The following is a 20823-nucleotide window of genomic DNA, read 5'->3' as shown; positions in this document are numbered from 1 at the left end:
AAACCTTTCTTCTGTTAAGCTGATTTTGTTAGGTATTTGATCACAGCAATAAAAATAAAGCTACATCATGAGGCAATGGTGATACATGAGTGTGAGTTCCTAGGAACTAGTTCTAGGCATGGTGTGGAAGGATAGGGGAACAGATGAAAAGGGAGGAAAAGGAAAGGTAGGTAATGACAGGAAGAGGAGGGGTAGGAGGAAAGGGAAGTAGGAGGGAGAGGAAGATGGGAGGGAGTTAAGGCAAGGGAAAGAGGGAATTATTTTGACAAGTTGCATTTTAAAATGCCATACAAGGTGTATCTCTTAGAATCTGTCCTTTCTTGGTTTTAGGCCGATATGTAGTGTCAGAATCTTAGGTCATTAGGGACACTCATGCCTGCTTTTCTCCCTCTGTAAGAAAACAGCCCAGAAGAGAAGTTAGTCTACTATCAAGGGTGAGAAGGATGCAGGCTTTGAGACAAATGTATTCTCTTTATTTCTCCAAGATTGACTCTTTTGTGAAGTAATTGCCTAGGGCATCACATTGGCAGTGACATCTGGGATCCTGTCTTAGATTCAAAACTCTCAAGTTGGGATTTGTTAAGGAGTAGGCTTTTGGGGAATAGGTGGGGCTTTGGGTTAGGAGACTAGATTTGAATCCTAATGTCTCCCCAAAGAATTGGTAACTGGTAACTTTTGGGGCATGCAGGAGAGTATGGAGGTACAGATAGAAAATGCTCACCATTGATGTAAAGGCTGTCTTTATCCAGAGAGTAAGGACCCAGTTGGGTGATTCCATGGGTTTGCCAACTTAGATCATAGAAAATTGACTTGGCAGGAAGTCCCAGACTATTGGGAACCTGGTGGTATGTACAGAGGACATCTACCTGGGTCTGGGCACCATTCTTCACTGACCTGAGTTGGGGAGAAAGAGGTGTACATGGAGGAGATTCTGATCACCTGCTGCCCCTCCCCCTGTAGTCACTCTACACAGCTCATAGTCTACACTCTGATTTTATTGATATTGTTTGCTGCTTTGCTCTCTCACTTTTTCAATTTAGGATCTTCACATTGTGCTTACTTTTGTCTAAAAGTTTCTTTCTTCAACAAAATTATCCCAACTTTAGTTTCACCTCTTTTTCTCCCTCTTAACCTCTCCCCTTCTTGCTCATCTCCCTTCTGTTATTTTCTTCCTTCTCTTCCTTTCCTTCTCCTCTTCCTCTTCTATGTTTCCTCTCATCCCCTTTCTCATATTCATTTTTCTTCCCTGTTCTTCTTTCACTGTCCCTTCACCTTCTTTGTCCCTTTCCTTCTTTTATCCTGCTCTTCCTCTTTCCCTCTCCATCACAGTCTTCTTTATTCTCTTTTTCATCTTCTTCTTACTTTTCCTTGTTTTGTAGCAGTTTCTTCCACATTGAAACATTCTATTCTGGTTAGAGGCTCATTATAGACCCAAAGTTTTACAGGGAGGCTCAGTAAAGCAAGAAAATAAAGACTACAGATGTATCAGAAAGAACACTTCTGAAATGTATCAGATTCACAAGGCTCCTCCCTTCCTGAAGTTATATAATCAATAGGAGTGCTGAAGAGGGGAGACTGTCCAACCTGCTCAGACATTCTCAAGTTGCAACGAGACCTCCAGCACAAAATCTTTCATGAGGTTTTTGTCTATATTGGGCTGGGCTTGCAGTAATGTCACTGCCCAAGAGTTGTCCGTGTTCCGATAAGTAATCACTCAAACTCAAGCCTATAAATATCCCAGTAATCTCGTTGGTTCACTGAGTTGTACTTTGGTGATACAGTGACTTTGATGTGTCATCATTTCCTTCTTTGGAGTGAGTAGATGTTCATTCAAATATCCCTGCTAATACTATCATACATTATCCCTCTCTCCTCTTTCCTCTTTTCCCTTATTTCTTCTCCTTTTTCCCATCTACTTCTTTCTCATCTTTTTTATTTCTATTTCTCCTTCAGTGTTTTAGGACCAAGCCAGCAGGCTTTTCTAAACCTCGCAGAATCTCATCCTTCTCCCATTATAGCACTGGCCACCCCCTAGGGAATCGTGTGTTATCTGTCCCAGTTTCTTTCAGAATACAGCACCCATAAAGGCAGGGATTAGACAATTTTGTTTTTTCCTGTCATATTAAAAGTCCTGAACCTGGCACATTTGCCTGTCCTCATGCAAAACTCAAGGTCATATTCAACAGATAAACAAAACATGACATTTACATACAGGTGAAACATTACTTTGATGGGAGATGTCATTCTGTAAATATGCTTCTCTTATTGGTTAATGAATAAAGCACTGTTGGCAAATAGGAAGACAAAATAGGCAGGACTAGAAGACAAGGAGGATTCTGGGAGATGTAGTAGAGGGGAGTCAAAATGTAGGACCAAGAGGAGTAAGAGGTCTGGACCCTTTCTCTGATAAGATAAGACCATGTGAAAATACTTAGACTGATAGAAATGAGTTAATATTTAAGACAGAACTAGCCAATAAAAAACATAGCCAGTGGCCAACAGTTTCATAACTAATACAGTGTCTCTGTGTGTTATTTTGGGACTGACATGGCCGTGGGACAGGCTGGTGGGAAAGTGCACATAACATTACTTGATACTAGAAAAAAATGGAATTCTTACATATCACAACACAGATAAACTTTGAGGACACTGTGCTAAATTTAATGAACCATCCACCTAAGATGAATATTTTATGATGAAAAGAAGAATGGTAGGTAGAAGGGGTCTGCATGTGTGGGTGAATAGTCATGTTTACTTGGAACAGAGTTTCAGTTTGGGAAGATAAAGTTTCAGAGATTGATAGTAGTGATGATCATACAACAATGTAAAGATATTTAGTAGCACTTTACTGTTCACTTTGAAATCCTTAAAAAGACTCAATATGGATGAACAGTTGTTCCTCAAAGGTCTATGTGTTAAAAGCTTTGTTTCAGGCTCCTGTGATAAGGAGGTATTGTGAGTCATTAGAAGGTAAGACCTCATAGTTCATCCTTAGGGCATTGGAGGATGCCCTTAATGTTTAGCACTGGACTCCAACACTCATTCAGTTTTGTTTCCTAGCTTTAATGTGATTTTCCTTCTTTTACCACATGCTAGAGGCCTAATGATGTAGTCCTGTCCCATTTCTTGATCAAACCGTCCAGAACATAAACCAAATACTCTTTTCTTTCTTAAGTTAATTTTATTAGATGGTTCATTAATGTAATCTGAAGCTGACTAATATAGATGGTAAATTTTTGTGAAAAATATAGTTATATATCTACAATTAAAAAGAAATAAGGGAAGAAGAAATGACTTGGTGGGTAATAATGCTTGCTCTTAAAGCAAGATAACCTGAGTTTTTTCTTCTTGTTTTTATTTATTTTTCTATCATACAATACATCCTGACCACTCCCTTCACAACTTTTAGTTCCCCCTCCCTTCTCATTCAGATTCATCACCCCTCTATTTTCCTTCAGAAAAAAAAATCCTCCCAAGGATATCCACCAAATACAGCATAACAAAAATGCAATAACAGTAAACACAACCCTCAAATCAAGGCTTGATGAGGCAACCCAGTAGAAATCTAAGCACTCAGACAGGAGCTCGCTAGTCAGCCAGCCAGTCCATTTTAAGTTTTGGTTTGCTTTTTGTTTGTTTGTTATTTTTGTTTTTGAAACAGTGTTTCACTGTGCATCATAGGCCATTCTGGAGCTCACTACAAAGTCCAGGCTGGCCTTGAACTCAAAGAAATCTGCCTGTCTGTCTCTGCCTCCAAAATTCTGGGATTAAAGATGTGTGTTATTATACCCAGTCTTATGTTTTGTTTTTGTTTTACAATAATTTAATATTTTTGTGATTCTGGCATCAAAACTAGGATCTTGTGCATTCTTGGTAGGTGATCTACAGCCAGGCCATCCCCAAGTCCATTAACTGGTGGATTCTAAGCCATGCCACCACCCCAGTACTGAGGGATTATTGACAAGTACCCTGTTGCTATGAAATATTAAATTATCCTAAAAAAATTAAAAGACAAAACAAAAATATAACTAGGTCTGAGGTCTCCCTATCACCACAACTCTAAGCCTTTTCAAATTGGATAATGGGTTGTTGAGGAGGAGAGGGGAGCTATAAGTGGAAAATGTGTCTCACCTTAGAGTGGCTACTCTACAGCCTGTGTATAGGGGGCCAAGGCTGCTTCTCTGAAACAAAGGGCGGAGCTGTAGAGAAAGAAGTGAGCCAGAGTTGGTTAGAGACAGGCATCCCACTTAGGAGAGGAAATAGAAGTGCCTGAGGGGAAGCAGGCAGCTTACCAGGTGCTGCATGAGTGTATCTGTGATATTGAACTTGGGGGAGCCAACTTGGCCCATGTCAGCTGAGTAACGCAGGTTGTTGATGGTGAAGTTCACTGTGAACATCTCTTCATTAACTTCCCCAGCTGTGCAGGTAGAAAGAGATAAAGCTAAAAGCTGATATGGCAGGTAGATGAGGATGAAGACATTATAGTGAGTCTTTCAAGGGCTCATTTTATGACTCTGGGTTAATTTAAGGGTGATTTGTTAATGGAGGCAACTGCAGGTATCAGCTAAGGGTACCCTTGATGTGAGGACTCCTGATAGACCATTGCTACCCTCCCACCTTCCACATGAGTAAGTTCAGTATAACCACAGGACATTTGCTTTGTGAGGGGAAAGGATAATATTACATACTCAAGCAGGATTGATGCTACCTAATGTCTGTTTGTCCTTTTACTCTCCCTCTGCTCCATCTCTTCCCCCCATGCTTCTCCCTTCCCTTTCTCCTTTCCTATTCTCTCCTTCCCCTCTTAGCCACCTACATTTTCTCTCTTCCTTTACCTCTCTTCTTTGTCTCTTCTTGTTACACTCATCCCTTTTTCTCTGCCCATTCCTCCTCCTTTTTTCTAGATTCCCTCTTCTGTCCTATTTGTCCTTTTCTCTCTCATTTATTTCTTTCCTACACTTCCTTTCTGGCTACTTCTGTTCCACTTGCCATCTCCCCTTTTCTCTCCCCTCTGTCCCACATCCTCCCTTTTTCCCTTTTCCTGTTCCCTCTGTTAACCTCTTCCAAGCACCCTCCATGTCTCCTTGCCCCCAATCTCTTGTCCTCCGTCTTCTTTTCTCCCTTCATCTTAGTATCAACACCAGTGTAAAAGAGGTACAGAAAGTCTGAGAGATAAGACGAGAGAAATAAAAAGATAAAAAGATGGAAAAGAAAAAAAGAAGAAAAGAAAGCATCTCAGTCAAAATAAAAGTTACCAGTAACCTATTCAACAAGATTTAGAGCCATTCAAATAAGAACTCTATAATACATACTTGAATATAACTAAGTACTTTCCTAGTTTTGTTCAGAATTTGTCTGTAATTACACCCCCATGGTCTTTCTTTGGAAGATCTGAACCAACTTTGATTTGGGTCTTCTCATTTCATAAATTATGACTTGATGAAATAAATTATTTAAAAGAAAGTGTTATTGTGCCTCAGTTTATTTCTTAAGGACAGGATTGTAGGAGACTTAAAATGGAACCCATGAAAGGACCAATGTGGTAGGAGACGGCTTCCTCTCCTAAGGAGCCAGGGGAGGAGGGTATTGTGTCTTTCATTGAGGTGGTGGGGAGATGTTGGTGGTGGTGAAGTTGAGAGTGATGGGTACCATCATAGAACACTGAGTAGCTGTTAAAGAGAGAAGCAAGCTCCCAACCTGGAATAAAGCAGTGAGCAAAAGCTCTTCCCAGACCTAACCACAAAAACACTGAGAGACTAACAGTGTCTGAAACAGGGGATATTCTATAACTCTTAAGTTATTAAGACCATCTTTTCTTCATTCTTCCAAGTAACATGTATTGTGTATGTTTACAAGGTTCTCCAGTAGCATCTATGGGTTAAATTCTTTGGCTAGGGAAGTGAAATCTAGTAGGAGATGACTATAAAATCCAACCAAAGACTGAACAAACTCTTTGGGAAAAAATACTATTTCTGGGGTCCCTGAAAGTGGATGCAGAACCTAGGCAATGACAGACAGAAATACTTACTGGTGGTAGTTGGGGCTGCACCTCCAAAATGGTCACCTGAACAGAAAGAAAATGTGAGGGACTTATGGATGAATATCCAGGATCAAGGGAAAAGGAGAACATGTAGTCTTTGGGGCAAAAGCAGAGACAAAGGCAGGAAACAAATGTTCATGAGGATACAGCTAACTAGGCAATGAGACTGAAGGTGGCTAGAGCTAGTTATTGTCTCTGTGAATGCTTTATGGAGGCAAGGGTGTAATTATATCACTAGATCCAAGCTAAATAATAACTGGGTGCTTATTGGAGGCAATTATATAGAAAAAAACCCAAAGAACCACCAGAGAATTCCCCTGCTCTTCCTACTGGATCTGCTGACCCAACAGGAATTAAAGGAAAGCCATGCCTCAAGCACCCCTCTTTCTGCTCCTGCCATCCTGAAGCCACACCCAAAGGGGTGTGGCTGCTATTTCAGGTCCATCAACCAGATACCTACAGTTTTATACTTGCTCTTAGCCAAACAACTGACAAGTGGTTCTGAGATATAAAACTGGAATGCTAATGGGACCAACATCCCTATTCATTCAAAGCAGGCATTCTGTCCAGTTCCCCAGGGTGGTTTTGAACCATCACAATAAAGAGAGAATCAACACACAAAAGGAAGGAAAAATGGACAATATTCATTTTAGATAGAAGTATGAATTGATCAGTACTTTAGCAAAACATAAGATTCTAAGTGGGAGAGAGATCATGGCTTAAATGTTGGAATTCACCATTAATGTAGAGACTGTTCTGGTCCAGGGTGTAGGGGCCCAGACGGGTGATGCCATGGGTCTCATGGCTCAACTCCCAAAATAACTGATCTTGGTCTAACACTGGACTCATGGGATCAGAGTGAAAAGTGCAGATGATGTCCACCCCTGTGGCTGCTCTATGGTTGTCAGACCTGGAAGAAAGACATGAGAGTTTGGAACAGTGAGGTCAGTTCATGAGCCTCTGGAGCATTGAAAGAAAGGGGTAGAAGGGAGAAGGCTGAAGATCATGAATGGGACAGTTACAAAGTTTAAAAGTGGGTCCTCATTGTCTCCTCTGAGTCTCTGGATACTGTTATCATAAATCATTTTTGTGTGTGTGTGTGTGTGTGTGTGTGTGTGTGTGTGTGTGTGCATGCTTGCGCATGTGTGCTCATGTATTTGCACACACATGTGCACATGTGACAGTTGCACAAACACACAATGTGTATGATTAGGCTCAAGCAAGAAATGTTGAGTGTGTGGACAGCTTGCAGGAGTCAGCTTTCTCACATTGTTGAATCAGGCTCTCTCTTGTTTCTGCTGTACTGCATATTCCAGGACCTGGCTGGGGCATTCCTCTCTGTCTGATTCTCACCTCATTATAGGAGTATTAGGATTACTAATGCATGCTACCAAATCTGAATTTTATATTGGTTCTGGGAATCAAATTCGTCATCAAGTTTGCATTGAAAATGCTTTTACCTAGTAAGTCATCTTGTCAGCCCTGCATTCTGCATTATTTTTAATATTCTTTCTTATTGTCCTAAGATAGGGTCATTTATTGGAACCCGAGGCTTTCCAGTTAGGCTAGGCTGACTGATTAGTGAGCTTCGTCATCTGCCTGTCACTTCTGGGTCTCTCATATTGTTCAATCAGGGTTTCTCTTATTTGCCAGTGCTGTGATTACAAATGTTGTCCACCACAACTAGCTTTTTTATGTGGACTCTGGGAGTTAGGTTCACTTTTTCATGTTTCTATGGGAAGCATTCTACAAAATGATCTATCTCCCTAACCCTTCATAAAATATTTTACTTATACTGTAAACAGAATACCCAGTTCTTCTAAGAAAACCCCTGTTTTAAATAGACTATCACTTGAATTTTCAACATTAAACAATTCCTATTAGTAAGTTACTAATTGCTCAATCTACACTCTATCTGGGCAGGAAGAAAGTGTTATGCTAGAAAGAAATTTTATAAGTGCATGATATCTGCTGTTTTACAACAGTTTACTCCCTCTGCAGTCTCACCTGAGTGAAGCCAATCTACATCCAGAGTACTGTGGGGCAATGCTGGTCTTATTGAGTAAGGTGTCAAACTGATGAAAAAAAAAAAAGCATTAGGAAAACTATAGAGAGGGCCTTGCCAGGGAATTGTAACATAGGGTTAGAGTTGGTGCAGTTTTTGGAAGGACTTACCCAATAATGTAAGATCCACTTAGTGGAGTTAAACTTCAAAGAACCTGGATGTCCCATCTCCTCTGTATAGTGCAAGTTGGTGATGGTGAAGTTGAGTGTGATGGGTACTATAATGGTATCATTGCCTGCAGCAGTGAGGAAAATAGAGATGTCCAGATTTAGAACTGGTAATGACCAAGGGTGCTAAAAATACTATGTGACATTGTTGGTCTAATAGGGTTTGAAGCAAGGGATATTCTGGACCTATTAAAACATTAGAATTGGAACTTTTCTTCATGCATCTAGGAATGATTAGTGTGTGAAATCTTCTGTGATAAACTCTTTAGGTCCAAAGATGAATAGGGAAGTGCCACCTAATGTAGAAGCCAGGGAAGTTTCCACTATTATACTTCGAGAGAAGCTAGTAAAAGGGCACTAGGAAAATCATGAGTGACACAACCAATGACTTTAAAAAGCTGTTTGGAGAGAGCATTATTTCAGTTGTGACAAACAGTATAGCTATGAGTTTCTAGAATCTAATCAGTAGGGAGACTACTCCAGATAGCCTGAGTAAAGGCATGCAGGATAAGAGAGCATGGTGAATTACTGGAACTTAATATTACTTCACAATGGCCAGAGGGGAGTACAGGTGTGAGATTTGCAAGATCCTTTGAGCTTATTCCAGAGAAGCAGTGGTTAAATAACACAAAGCTTTGGATGTGACTCAAAGAACAAATGAAGTCACTCAAATGTTATTTATAGGCAAGGAATTCTATACCCTGGATGCATGAACTGGCTTCTTGATTCTGTGATGGGATGCCTTGCTCAGGCTTGATTTAGGGTGGGAGAGGGGTTGGTCATACTTCAATTTGGTATGCCAGATTTTGTTGACTCCCCAAGGGAAGCCTTGGCCCCTATGAGAAGTATATGTGGCTGATTTTGGGGTGGATTGGGGGGAGAAGAGGAAGGGGACACTGGGGTTGGTGTGTAAAATGGAAAAAAATTAAATAAAAAAGAAAGGCATTCAATAGACATAAACACAAAATAAAAATGCTATAGCTACTATGTAGAAGATGCTAGGAAGTCATAATAGATGCTGCTACAGTTTTTCTAGGAAAAATATGCTGGCCTCAATAGAGTCTAAATGATATAGATACAGAGAAAGAAAAGATTCAAGAGTGCTCCCAAAGGAACAAGAGATGAGATTTGGTGACAGTTGGATATGGGGTGAAAGTCAGTATCCTACCTCTGCCCTTGTAATTATGAGAAGAATTGTTATATTTGGAAGACAATTATATCTTCAGGATGAGTGATTGTGACAGTTACTGTTGATGATAAATTAAAAGCGTCACTGGGGAGATGGACTTAGCATACCTGTGGGAGATCATCTTGATTATATAAATTGATGTGAGAAAATATATTTTAACTATGAACAGGACTTTTCCTGGTGGGGTACCCTGTAATGCATAAAATGGAAAAAGGGTATTGGAGCACTAACATGTATTCATGATCTTGTATTCCAATTGTGAATATGATGTGAACAACCCCTTCATTCTCTTGCTGCTTTAACTCTATGATGGATTGTACCTTAAAGAGATAAAAATAAATCTGTCCTTCCTTTATTCCTTCCTTCCTTGAGTTGATTGGATCAGAATGTTTTATCACAGTAACAACAAAAAAAGTAAGTTGGATGTCAAAGAGACTTGACTGGTATCTAGGAAGTGTGTAGACCAATGCTTAGGAACTTGTTTGTGGTACTGACTGGGATCATAATTTGGATCTCAAGTAACCAGACTGAATAATGTAAAATAATGTTATAACTGAAAAGGTAGATGGGGATTGAGAGAAGAATGGTTTGCTTACCTTACTGGTACTAATTAAGAACATGTATCCCTCCCTACCTGTGAAATTGGTTGTAGGGGATGGAGCCAGAGAGGAAGCTTGGATGGATGTAGTAGTCACAGGTGCTGAGATAAAACAAAAATAACAACAAAAAACCTAAGGTGAGAAATGAAATGGTAATTTTATTGGGCTTCTTGAAACCTAATCCCTATGTGACACATATTTAAGGTGTGTTTACTCATCCAGACTTCCATATTTGAGAAGGGAGGCAACCAGGGCTATGTAGAGGTCTGCAATACTCACTGTTAAGGATTGTACCTGAGCCTGGATGCGTATAACCTGTAGAGACATGGAAAGGTGATGAGGAAAGAGAAAGATTGTCAACAAAAAGACAATTTTTGGCATGAACAGGTCTATCTGTTGCAGAACATCTTAAATTACTAGTTTCAAAGTCTGTCTTTATAAAGATGTTATTTCCAATTTTACTTCAGACTGTGTTTGCAGCATACCTTTAGCCACAGAGCACACCCAGATAGAAAGAAGAGACCCACATTCAAACATGAACTTTTATGCTGAAGTAGGAGCTCCTAGTGTAAAAGCTAGGGAGAAAGTATCCTAAACAGTTTGTTGGGAACTCTATTTTTCTATATTTTTTTTCAGAGAGGAAGTGTCTATATCTGGGTCAACTGCAGGAAGCATATCTCTGCTCACTCAAGGCTGGACATTGGGTGAGGGTGAGCTATAGAGACAAGTAGGCTCATGAGCTCCTCCATTTATAATGTCTGGGTTGATTATGGTACAAAATTTCAACCTTAACAGACACCTGAAACCTCATCTTATTCACTGCTGGAGGTAGTGACTAAGATTTGGTGGATATAAGCTGCATAGCTAGAGGAATAAAAGAAGAAGGGTCAAGTAGAAAAAAGAAAAGGAGTATGTGTGGCTTCCTGAGCAGCATTAAAGGTGAGCAGCCTGTAAAGGCTTAATCTTGGCTGTCAGTTTGATGGGATTTGGAGTAACATATGAGATACACCTGGACATGTCTGTGAAAGCATTTCCAGATGAGTTTAACTGAGTAGGGAAGATGCTCACCGAATATGGGTAGTAGCACTCCACAGCTTTAGGCCATGAAGTGAATAAAAAGGAGAAAGTAAATGAAGGCCAGCATTCCTGTCTCTGCCCATGCCCTCTGTGGCATAAAACACTGTATCTTTCCTCAGACTCTGAGACAAAGTTAAGCTTCTCTCCTTAAATTGTGTTGCTGAGGTGTTTTGTTGCATCAAAAGAAAAATGGCCAATACTCATTCCTCACCATTAACATAGAGGCTGTCCTGATCCAAAGTGTAGGGGCCCAGCTGAGTGACACCATAGGTCAGCTTGCTCAGCTCCAAGTACAGTTGCTCTCTGGCCAGGTCATGACCTATGTGGTCAGGGTGATAGGTGCAAACTATATCCACTCCAGTGGCTTCTCCATTCCTCCTGGGACTGTGGAGAGAGTAAAAATGGTAATCATAAATGGTCTTGAAAATTACTGGAGTGACAAAGGAAGAAGCCATCAGGAATAAGAGGTCTGGTACAGAGGCAGGAGGCCAGGTTTAACAAAGAATAACAGACTGTGAGTATTCAGCCCTAAATTATAAACCTTTAATAGCTTTTTTTATGATCAAGGCTTGGACAACACTGAAAAAGTGAAAGCAATAAGAAAGTAACAACTAGAAGTTGGGAATGAGTGCTTTAAAATACATGGCTACTATACTCATGAACTCACAGCAGCTATGTTTACTTGCACAAGAGAAGAATCAAGTCAGCAAAACTTCTAGCATATATGAGGGTCTTACCCATTCCTGTGGAACTATTAGCAGTTGATGGCTACTAGGTAAGATAGAATACTTTTTGTATTCATATTATTTTTATTAATTCTTTGAGAATTTCATAATGCATGCAATGTGTTTTGATCATACCTTACACTCTTTCCTCAAGTTCTTCCAAATATACCCCTCCCTCTATCCTCTCCCAATTTCATATCCTCTTTTTTTCTATACTCCACTGAGGTCAATATGTGTTGTTGCTGATGTACTCATGGGTATGCAGCTGTCCAATCTTATGGAAGAAAACTGAACTCCCCTAGAATTGATTGATTGTCAATAGTTTTTCAACTAGGGGCAGTGGCTCATTGGCATATACTAACTGCTTGTTGTGTGTGAACCATCAGGAACAGTTGAATGTGTCTTGGAATGTATTTTAAGACTGTAGAATATCTTTTGTAAAGGCTAGGGGTATGCCCCTTATGAAAGAGATTCATTCATAATTTCCAGCAGCTTTGCCATATTAGTCACAAATACTGTTCTGGGCTGTGGGTTGAGTTGGGATGATTGGCCTAATTAAGCAGGTATCCACTTCCTCCATCAGCAGCCATGTACATCCTTTCTAAAACTGTATGCTTAGTTAAAGAGGATCAATTTCACAATTAGAGGAGGATTGGTCTTCAATTAAGGGCATCAAAGTAGCATCAAAAGAACACCCAAATGAATTTTTAGGAAAGCCTGTACTACAAATCTTAAATATCCCCCAGATGTTCACACTGCACAGGTGTGATCTCTAGGGTGGAGCTATTGAGAATCGGGGGATTGTTGAAGCTGAGTGAGAGCTCTTTAGATCATTGTGTGGTGTGTCTTCAAGGAAACTCCAGCTTATTACTCTTTCTCACTTTTATTTTTTGTCTAGATATGGGCAAATTTGCTCTATTGCCCCTCCATGAACCAAAAGTGATGATCTTTCTGATTGTGGATAAAGGCGCCTCTAAAACTCTGATCAAAATTAAACTTTTAGTTTTTTGATGTAGCTCAGTTGTAGAGTGCTGATGTAGTGTTCATGAGACTCTGGGTGCCATTATTCTATCACCATATACACTGAGTCTGATAGTACACACCAGTAATACCAGCACTCAAGAGGTAAAGATAAGAGAATCATAAGTTCAGGGTCATTCTCCAACACACACTAAAGTTTTGTAAGCCTGGTTGTTTTTAAAACAACAACAACAAATATCAAGCAAACAAAAAGTGCTTTCTCTTTGTAAGTTGATTATTTCTGGGATATTTGTTTGGTTTTGTTTTCTTTGGTTTGGGTTTTGTATGTTTATGTGACAGAAAGTAATACAAAGTACATGGGAGATTGAAGTTCAGAAGAACAAGAAAGGATAGAATCTGGCATAACCCAGGTCCTGTAAAAGGGCCAAGACCAAAAGGAAGACCTGACTATAGAGAAGGATGTGTAGAAACTTCACTGTGCCTCCCTGGCTGGTCTTCTCTATAAGTCTCACCTGAGTGAGGTCAATCTGCAACCAGAATAGAGTAGGCCAACACTGGTATTTTGAAGCAAAGGTTTGAGCTGTGAAGAAGAGAGAGGGTACAATTAAATATACAGTCTGTTTAGGGAAAAGGGGAGAGGGCGTGAAATAAGTGTGTTGCAAGAAGGGGTAGACTGGGGAAATAGTAGGTGAGGCAAGTAGGGATATGGATGAGACTTGATGGGTGAGAGAGGCAGTAGAGATGTTGATCAGCAGCAGGGAAATAAAGGTAAGTAGACAGGGTTTTAGTGGAAAGGCTGGGCAAGTGGAAGGCAGACAGGACTAAAGAGAGTTGGTAGGACCTCAATGTCTGTGGCAAGAGAGGGATAAGTGGGGATAAGAGAGGTGGAAGAGATGCTAGTGGATGTAGCAACAAAAAAATAGGAAGGGTTGGGATGGGTGGGCCCAGTCATATGAGATATCATATGAGAGATGTGGGCAGATGTCAGAGCAAAGGACAAGAGGAGCAAGTGAAGCAGTGTTAGATGTGGGCTTGGGGACTTTAGTGGGGGAAACAAGACATTGGTATGTCTGGGGCAGGTGAGCACAACAACTGTGTGTAGTGTGCAAGGGCTGTGGGTATGTACCCACCAATGATAAAGGCAAGGGAGATAGGCAGAGATAGATTGGGTGTGTTATAAGTTTGTGAAGCAAGAGGTGGTCTAAGCTGAAACAAGTGGGTGGGGCAAAGTATAACAAGACAAATGTGGTATGTACCAGTAAGTGTGGCAATATGGGGGTTTTAGTGGAGCTTTGATGAAGGGGTAGGAAAAGGGAAGTGAGAAAGCTTTGACTTCATGGACAAGCAGTAAGTGGGTTTGGTAAGAGAGAGATGGAGGACCTGGAACAGGACGGTGGGTACCAGAATGAGTGAATATCAATAGGCGAGGCAAGAGGGGTTGTGGGTGGGACCCTAGTGAGTGAGCATGGACAGAAGAAGGTGATGGTAGGGCTGAGTGGATGGGAAAACAGGGGATAGGGTAAGGGAGGTAGGCAGGTCACCAGAAGGAAAGACAAGAGAAGTAGGTTGGGCTGAAAGAGATGGGTAGGGCACCATGGAGGGTCAGAGGAGAAATATGAGTAAAAACAAATGGCAGAACAAGATAGAGAGGTGGGTAGGACTTTAGTGAATGAGCTGGGTAAGCGGGTAGTGGGTGGAGATAATCTGTAGGCATGGCAAGAAGAGATGAGTAGGACTGGGAAACGTAGGTAGAGAACCAATAAATATTATGAAAGCAATCTGAGTGAGCAAATGTTGGTGAAATAAACAGGGACGTGGATGTAGTGAGTGGGCTAAACAACCACGGCTAGAGTGAGAGAAAGGAGGGGTATGGTTGAAGAGGCATCCGTGACTGTGGCAAGAAGACAGGAATGGAGTGGGTGAATGGGTACCAGTGAACCAGGCAAGGGAGTGGTGTGACTGGAGGAAACAGGTGAGACTTAAGTAGGTGAGACAAAAGGTAGGCAGACACCAATGAGTGTAACATGGGGAATGTATGTGACTGATGATAAATAGAACAAGAAAAAAAAGTGGATGAGGCTTTAGTGGTTGACTGGGGCAAGAGGTGGCAAGTATGGATGGAGTGAGCAAAGACCCAAGGTAGGTGAATCAAGGGGTATGGGGAAGGGTCTCACCAGGAGCTGCAGGACTTTCTCTACTTTGTTGAACTTGGCGTATCCTGGGTCCCACATGTCCTTCGTGTAGGGTAGGTTGGTGATAGTGAAGTTAAGAGTGAGCAGCAGCAGAGCAGAGCTTGAGGCTACAATAAAATTAGGAGAGGTTGAGTTCTGAGTCATACTGGTACAAGATTGTGTTTAGGACAGTCTATATTCATATCATTGGGTGTATTCACAACTAGGGAAATAGTTCATGACATCTCTACCAGAATTAAAAAAAATATTTTGAATGATACCAATAATAGTAATAAAATGCAAGACAATTAAAATAGCAATATCAATGTGCTTTTGCGCTTGGTAAGAGAGCATATTTTGGAGCAGACAGCAGTTACTGCAGGGACTCTTTACTAGTCAGGGTTCTGAGAATGACTGTTAGTGTTTAGATATGAACAGAACACCTATATCATCCCTGAAAAGGTTAGGGATTACCACAATAGGAGGAGGAAAGAATGTGGGAGAAGGATGGGGAAGAGCCATGTGGGATATTGTCTTCAGAATACCACATGGCTGCTGCACTTAAACTCATAGCTACTCTTACCTAGAGAAGTTCTAACATGGATGGAGGAGAGGCTCATCTAGCCCATCCCTGTCTGAGGAGGTATTAACAGGTAATGGTCTCTGGAGTGGTGGTAAAGTTGTGTGGCTACTGGTAGATGGCATACATCTCTATTACTGTTTTGGATTAATTATCTCTTTTTTCTGTTGATTCCCTTCATGCAACAACACGGCAACTGTATAGAGCATTATCCAATCACCACTTCCATGTTTGCTCACTGGCCATGTCCATCACAGAAGACCTTAGATGACTAGGGTACAGGGCTAATTTCTCCAAGCAGGGTTAATTTTCAGCTCAGATTAAGACATTAAGGTAGAGGGCTCTGATAAGAAAAAAATATTTTTAAAGCTATAGAATTTTTTTGTTTTGACATATGCATGTGTGAAGTATGCATATCTGTATGTGTGTTCAAATACATTCTGAATATGTGTGGTGTACAAGTGCATGTACATGCTTGTGAGAGCCAAGGCTAATGTCAGGTATCTTATTTTATTATATATTGAGTCAAGATCTCTCAAAGGGAACACAGAGCTTGTCCTTTCTGTTAGTCTGGCTATCCAGAGATTTCATGTCCTAGTCTCTTGTAGGGTTACAAACAGGTTGCTATGCTCATCCAGGTTTTATGTGGGTTCTGGAAACCAAAACTCTGGTCCTCACGCTAAAGTAACAAATAGAATACTTATTGAACCGCCAGTCAGAACTGTATTTCTAAGATGAAACCTGAGAAAAACAACAGAAACTAATCTCTGGCTTTCACAGTGTAAGTACACACAAGCATGTTTGTGTGCACATGTGCATGCACACACAGAGACACAGACACACGCATAAAGACACACACAGAAACACAGGCAAACACACACACACAAAAACACACACACATAGACACACACACACACACACACACACACACACACACACACACACACACAACCCTTGGTGTTTTGATCTAGTGGGTTAAACCAGGGGATTGACAAAATCATGAGTTGATAATCTTGTACATTGCAGTTTTCACAGAGAAAATATTGTAGAATAGTTGGGGGAAAATGCAGGAACGCCAGAAATGCCTGGTTCATAGATTTTGGACAAATCAAACCTTTAAAATTCTGCTAACGACATATGAGTATACTTTTGCACTCAGGAAGGTAGATACACCTTTACACTGAGGACTTAAGGTTCAGTGCCAAAAACTAGTTACTAAAAGAAACTCATTGATTAGTTGATAAACTATAGCCTGGATTGTTTAATGTGCTGGATCCTTTCACATTAGCAATTACAGATTAAATAAATACCCTCAACCAATAGCCCTGATAGAATGTACTATTGTCAGGGGTGTTGGATGATGATGTGTTTAAGGACCAATAAGATTGAGAAACAGGTTCTAGGGGATGTTTTAGGATGAAGGGTGCTAGGGCCTTGTCTGGTGTTCAAAGATTCCTCAGTGACTTGGGAAAATGCTGTGAGATCCATTTGGGATCATTTGGGATTTTCACCTATGCCTCTACTGATCTTTCAAATGAGTTGGAAAGTCTAAACAGAGGGACATTCTTTATATATATATATATATATATATATATATATATATATATATATGCATACCTGATTTATTGTATGATGCAATTCACTTTTCTTTTTCTTTTTTATTTTTTTAAATTTTATTTAATTTTATATAACAGTCCAATTAAATGAAAACAAACATTTATACACAATATTTGGGAATTTGGGCGTCATTCTTTCCAAACTACTTCCTGCTGGTAAGGGGCACAGTCTTGGGGGATTCGAAGAAGATTCAGATATGCTGGCTGTAGTCTGTAGGGCTGTTTTGTCCAGCTGTTTTGAATGTAGGATCAGCTTGTACTCAGAGGGACATTCTTACCTGTAGGAATGGAGGAAGTTTTTGGCATGCCTTCAGAAACAGTAGCCACCACTGACGCTGAAAAGTAAAAACAATTTAAGTTTTTTGATTGGAGATTTTATGTAATAGGAGATACAGGAGAATCACACTTTCCATGTTCATCTCTACATGAAGGTGTGTTATAGGCATCGAATAGAGATTCAGACTCATGGGCTTACTTATAAATCAAGATACTCACTCCTGTGGGTGGTGGCCAGAATCTGCTGTGTATAGCCTACATAGACAGTGAAAAAAACGTCAAAATGGGGTGGGATGGAGAAAGTAGAGACATGTGAGGAGAGGAGTATGACTCTGAAATATAGCTCACCATTGACATAGAGACTGTTGTGGTCCAGGGTGTAGGGCCCTAGCTGCATGCTGCCATCGTTCAGTCTTTTCAGCTCCCAGTACACATGCTCTCTGTCCAGTTCTTGATTAGAAGTGTTGGGGTGGTAGATACAGATGGCATCTACTCCTGTGGCTGCTCCACTGTCCTCAGGCCTGGGAAGGGCAGGCAAGGAAGGTGATTGACATTAAATAATTTGATTACCTAGGGAGGGATCCAGATGTGTTTGCAACAAACCTGGGTAGAGCCGAAAGAAATGAAGCAATCTGGTATATAGATGAAAAAACAAGTATATACTCTCTGAATGTACTGACTTCTGGTAGTTACCTTATGGCATGAGCAGACATGGAGTGGAACTATTAAATATAATGCAAGACTCAAAGCTACATCCTCATGTCACAGTGCCTAAAGGGCTCATATTTACAATAGATGAACACTGGAAAAGGGAGTGGAAAATCACCTTACCTAAAGAGAAGTCTTATACTATTAACTTAAAACTATCCCTTGCAATGTTTTTTTTTTTTTTTATTCCAAAGCCAGAGAAAAAGGGGGAAAATGGAGAATAGCTGAGAATTAGGATCCTGTGGAGGGTATAGTCTATGGGGATAGCTGAGGACAAATGGTAGGAACAGAAAATAGTCTGTAACTGGAGGTTATGTGTCATTAACTTTCCAGTGCTGAGGTCATAAAGAGTGAAGGCAAGCAAAACGAACTGGCTTAGGAATACCTGAGGTATAATTGGTGTTGTTGTTGTTGGTGGTGGTGGTGGTAGGGTGTTTGTGTGTGTGTGTGTGTGTGTGTGTGTGTGGTGTGTTAAGTCTTTTCATGGAAGAGCATGGTGACCTATATGTGTGTGTGTTCCTGCTTATGTATGCATATGAAGGTTAGAGAATAACTTGAGAGTTTATTCTTCCTTGGGAGCCATTCATCCCGTATTTTTTGTTGTTGCTGTTGTTTTTTTGGGTTTTGTTTTTTATTTTGTTTTTATTTTTTTTTGTTTTTTGTTTTTTGAGATACGTCTTAATCTGAGAACCAGGTTTCACAGATTTGGCTAGGTTCACTGACAAGTCAATTCCAGGGTTCCTCCATTATCTACTGTTACAATGCTGGTTTGACAAACACATGACATCATGCCTGGCTTTTTAGGTGGATGTTTGGGATCAAACTTAATATCCTCATGCTTGGTCCGCAAGTAGTTTGTGATTGAAATATCTCCTCAGCCCCTAGCCTGATATTATAAGATCTCACCTGAGCAATGTCAGTCTGCATCCTTCGTACTGGGGGCCAAGGCTGGTTTTACTGAACAATGACCTGAGCTGCGGAGAAACAGAAGAGCATGTGAGAACTATGCTGAGGATTTAGGGGCCTTCTTCATGGTCATGACATGGTTTTCTGAGTGCAGCTTCCTTCTGTGGGTGGACCTTTGTTCACTCTGGTGGGTATCTCACCAGTCTCTGCAGGATTCTCTCAGTGGCATTGAACTTCCTGGATCCTGGGTGACCCATCTCCTCCACATACTCCAGATTAATGACAGTGAAGTTGATGGTAAAAGTCACTGGAATGGGGGCTGCCACTACAGGAGAGGGACAGGATGTGAGAAACACATTATCTGAACTTTGTCTTATTTTCTGTCTCTGAACCTGAGTTGGGGCATCACCAATGTGCTTCTTTAATCATTCAGAAGGTTTTTGTTTTCCCCAAAAGTGGACAGTTTTCTCATAGAGAAGACACAAACATCAGCCTTACCTAATAGTTACCATGGATGAATAGGATTACTCTAAACTGGCAAATATGCTATCAAGCAGAAGAAATAGTATGTGACTCTCAGGAGAATGAAAGTCACATAAGTATTTTCCTTTTGAATTTTTGTAAGGTGTTCTTGATATCTGACCACTCTTTGACTACGGGTCTGGGTTTAGCTATACCTGTAATTGAGTATGTGTGCACTGTGTGTGCGCATGTGCGTGTGTGTGTTTCTGTGTGTTTGCTTACATGTGTACATGTTTTTGGGTAGTTGTGCTTGTGAGTGTGCATACATGTGGATGACAGAGGACAGCCTAGAAGGTTTTTTTTCAGGAACTGTTCATCTGCTCTTTTTGATACAAGGTCTTTAATTGGCTAATTACTGGTCAAGTATGCTTGACCGGCTGCCCAGTGAATTCCAGGGATCCTCAAGGCTCTATCTCTCATGAACTATGATTATAAGTACATGACACCATGAATTTCCTTCCTTGTTTCCTTTTCTTTCTTCCCTTCTTTCCCTCTTTTCTTCTTATTCCTTCCTTGTTCTCTTCTATCTCCCTCTTTCTCAGCCTCTAACACACATGGGTTTTGGGAAATTGATTTCTGATCCTCAAGCTTGCAAAGAAAGTACTTTAGAACTCATATATCTTACCAGGTTCTATTCTTATTCAAGAAATGTTTGTTGGTCATTTGTTTGAGAGGTCTTTTTATATAGCTCAAAAACAATGACGTGTTATAGAGGACCACGTAGGTATTGTGATGTCCATTTTTGAGCCAATGAGGACTGGAAAATGTCTTAGTAGATTAAACTGCTTGCTGCCAAGGCAAGTAACTTATGTTATATCTGAGAGACCGACATGGTGTAAGAAAAGAAGAATCTCAAGGGGTCTTCTGACTTCCACTTGTGCATAGTGAAACACACACACACACACTCATACACACACACACACTCACACATACATACACACACACCTTGGTCATTTGATCTAGTGGGTCATATCAGAGGAATGATAAATTCATGAGATGATATTCTTGTATATTGCTCTCTGCACAAATTTGTCTTGGATAAGTTGTCTGCTGGATAATTAACATTTTTAAAGGGTTTGAGAAAGACGAATAAGTCAGTATACAACTACATTAAGAATCAGGAACCAGAGAATGGCTTTGAGGATTGGATGCTGGGGTGAGAAATAGTATTCTGAGAATTCTCAGATCTTTGAAGTCCTTC

The 20823-nt window shown here is 40.5% G+C and overlaps 1 protein-coding gene across 1 annotated transcript in view; it reads right to left on the bottom strand.

The window, feature by feature from the left end:
- The window catches only part of LOC127233096 (mucin-16-like), a 138815-nt gene that overhangs the window by 37929 nt on the left and 80063 nt on the right, over positions 1-20823 (bottom strand). The window contains 14 exon segments of the mRNA XM_051199507.1: positions 722-894; positions 4132-4199; positions 4293-4417; positions 6029-6064; positions 6778-6950; positions 8048-8115; positions 8216-8340; positions 11349-11521; positions 13356-13423; positions 15018-15142; positions 17489-17545; positions 17835-18007; positions 19101-19168; positions 19301-19425. Of these exon segments, the coding sequence (XP_051055464.1) occupies positions 722-894; positions 4132-4199; positions 4293-4417; positions 6029-6064; positions 6778-6950; positions 8048-8115; positions 8216-8340; positions 11349-11521; positions 13356-13423; positions 15018-15142; positions 17489-17545; positions 17835-18007; positions 19101-19168; positions 19301-19425 (1557 nt within the window).

The sequence above is a fragment of the Phodopus roborovskii genome, unplaced genomic scaffold (genome assembly GCF_943737965.1).
Source record: "Phodopus roborovskii unplaced genomic scaffold, PHOROB, whole genome shotgun sequence".
NCBI classification, from domain to species: Eukaryota; Metazoa; Chordata; class Mammalia; order Rodentia; family Cricetidae; genus Phodopus; species Phodopus roborovskii.
Note: the sequence above shows the minus strand (reverse complement) of the source record. Positions and strands in the feature narration are given on the sequence as shown.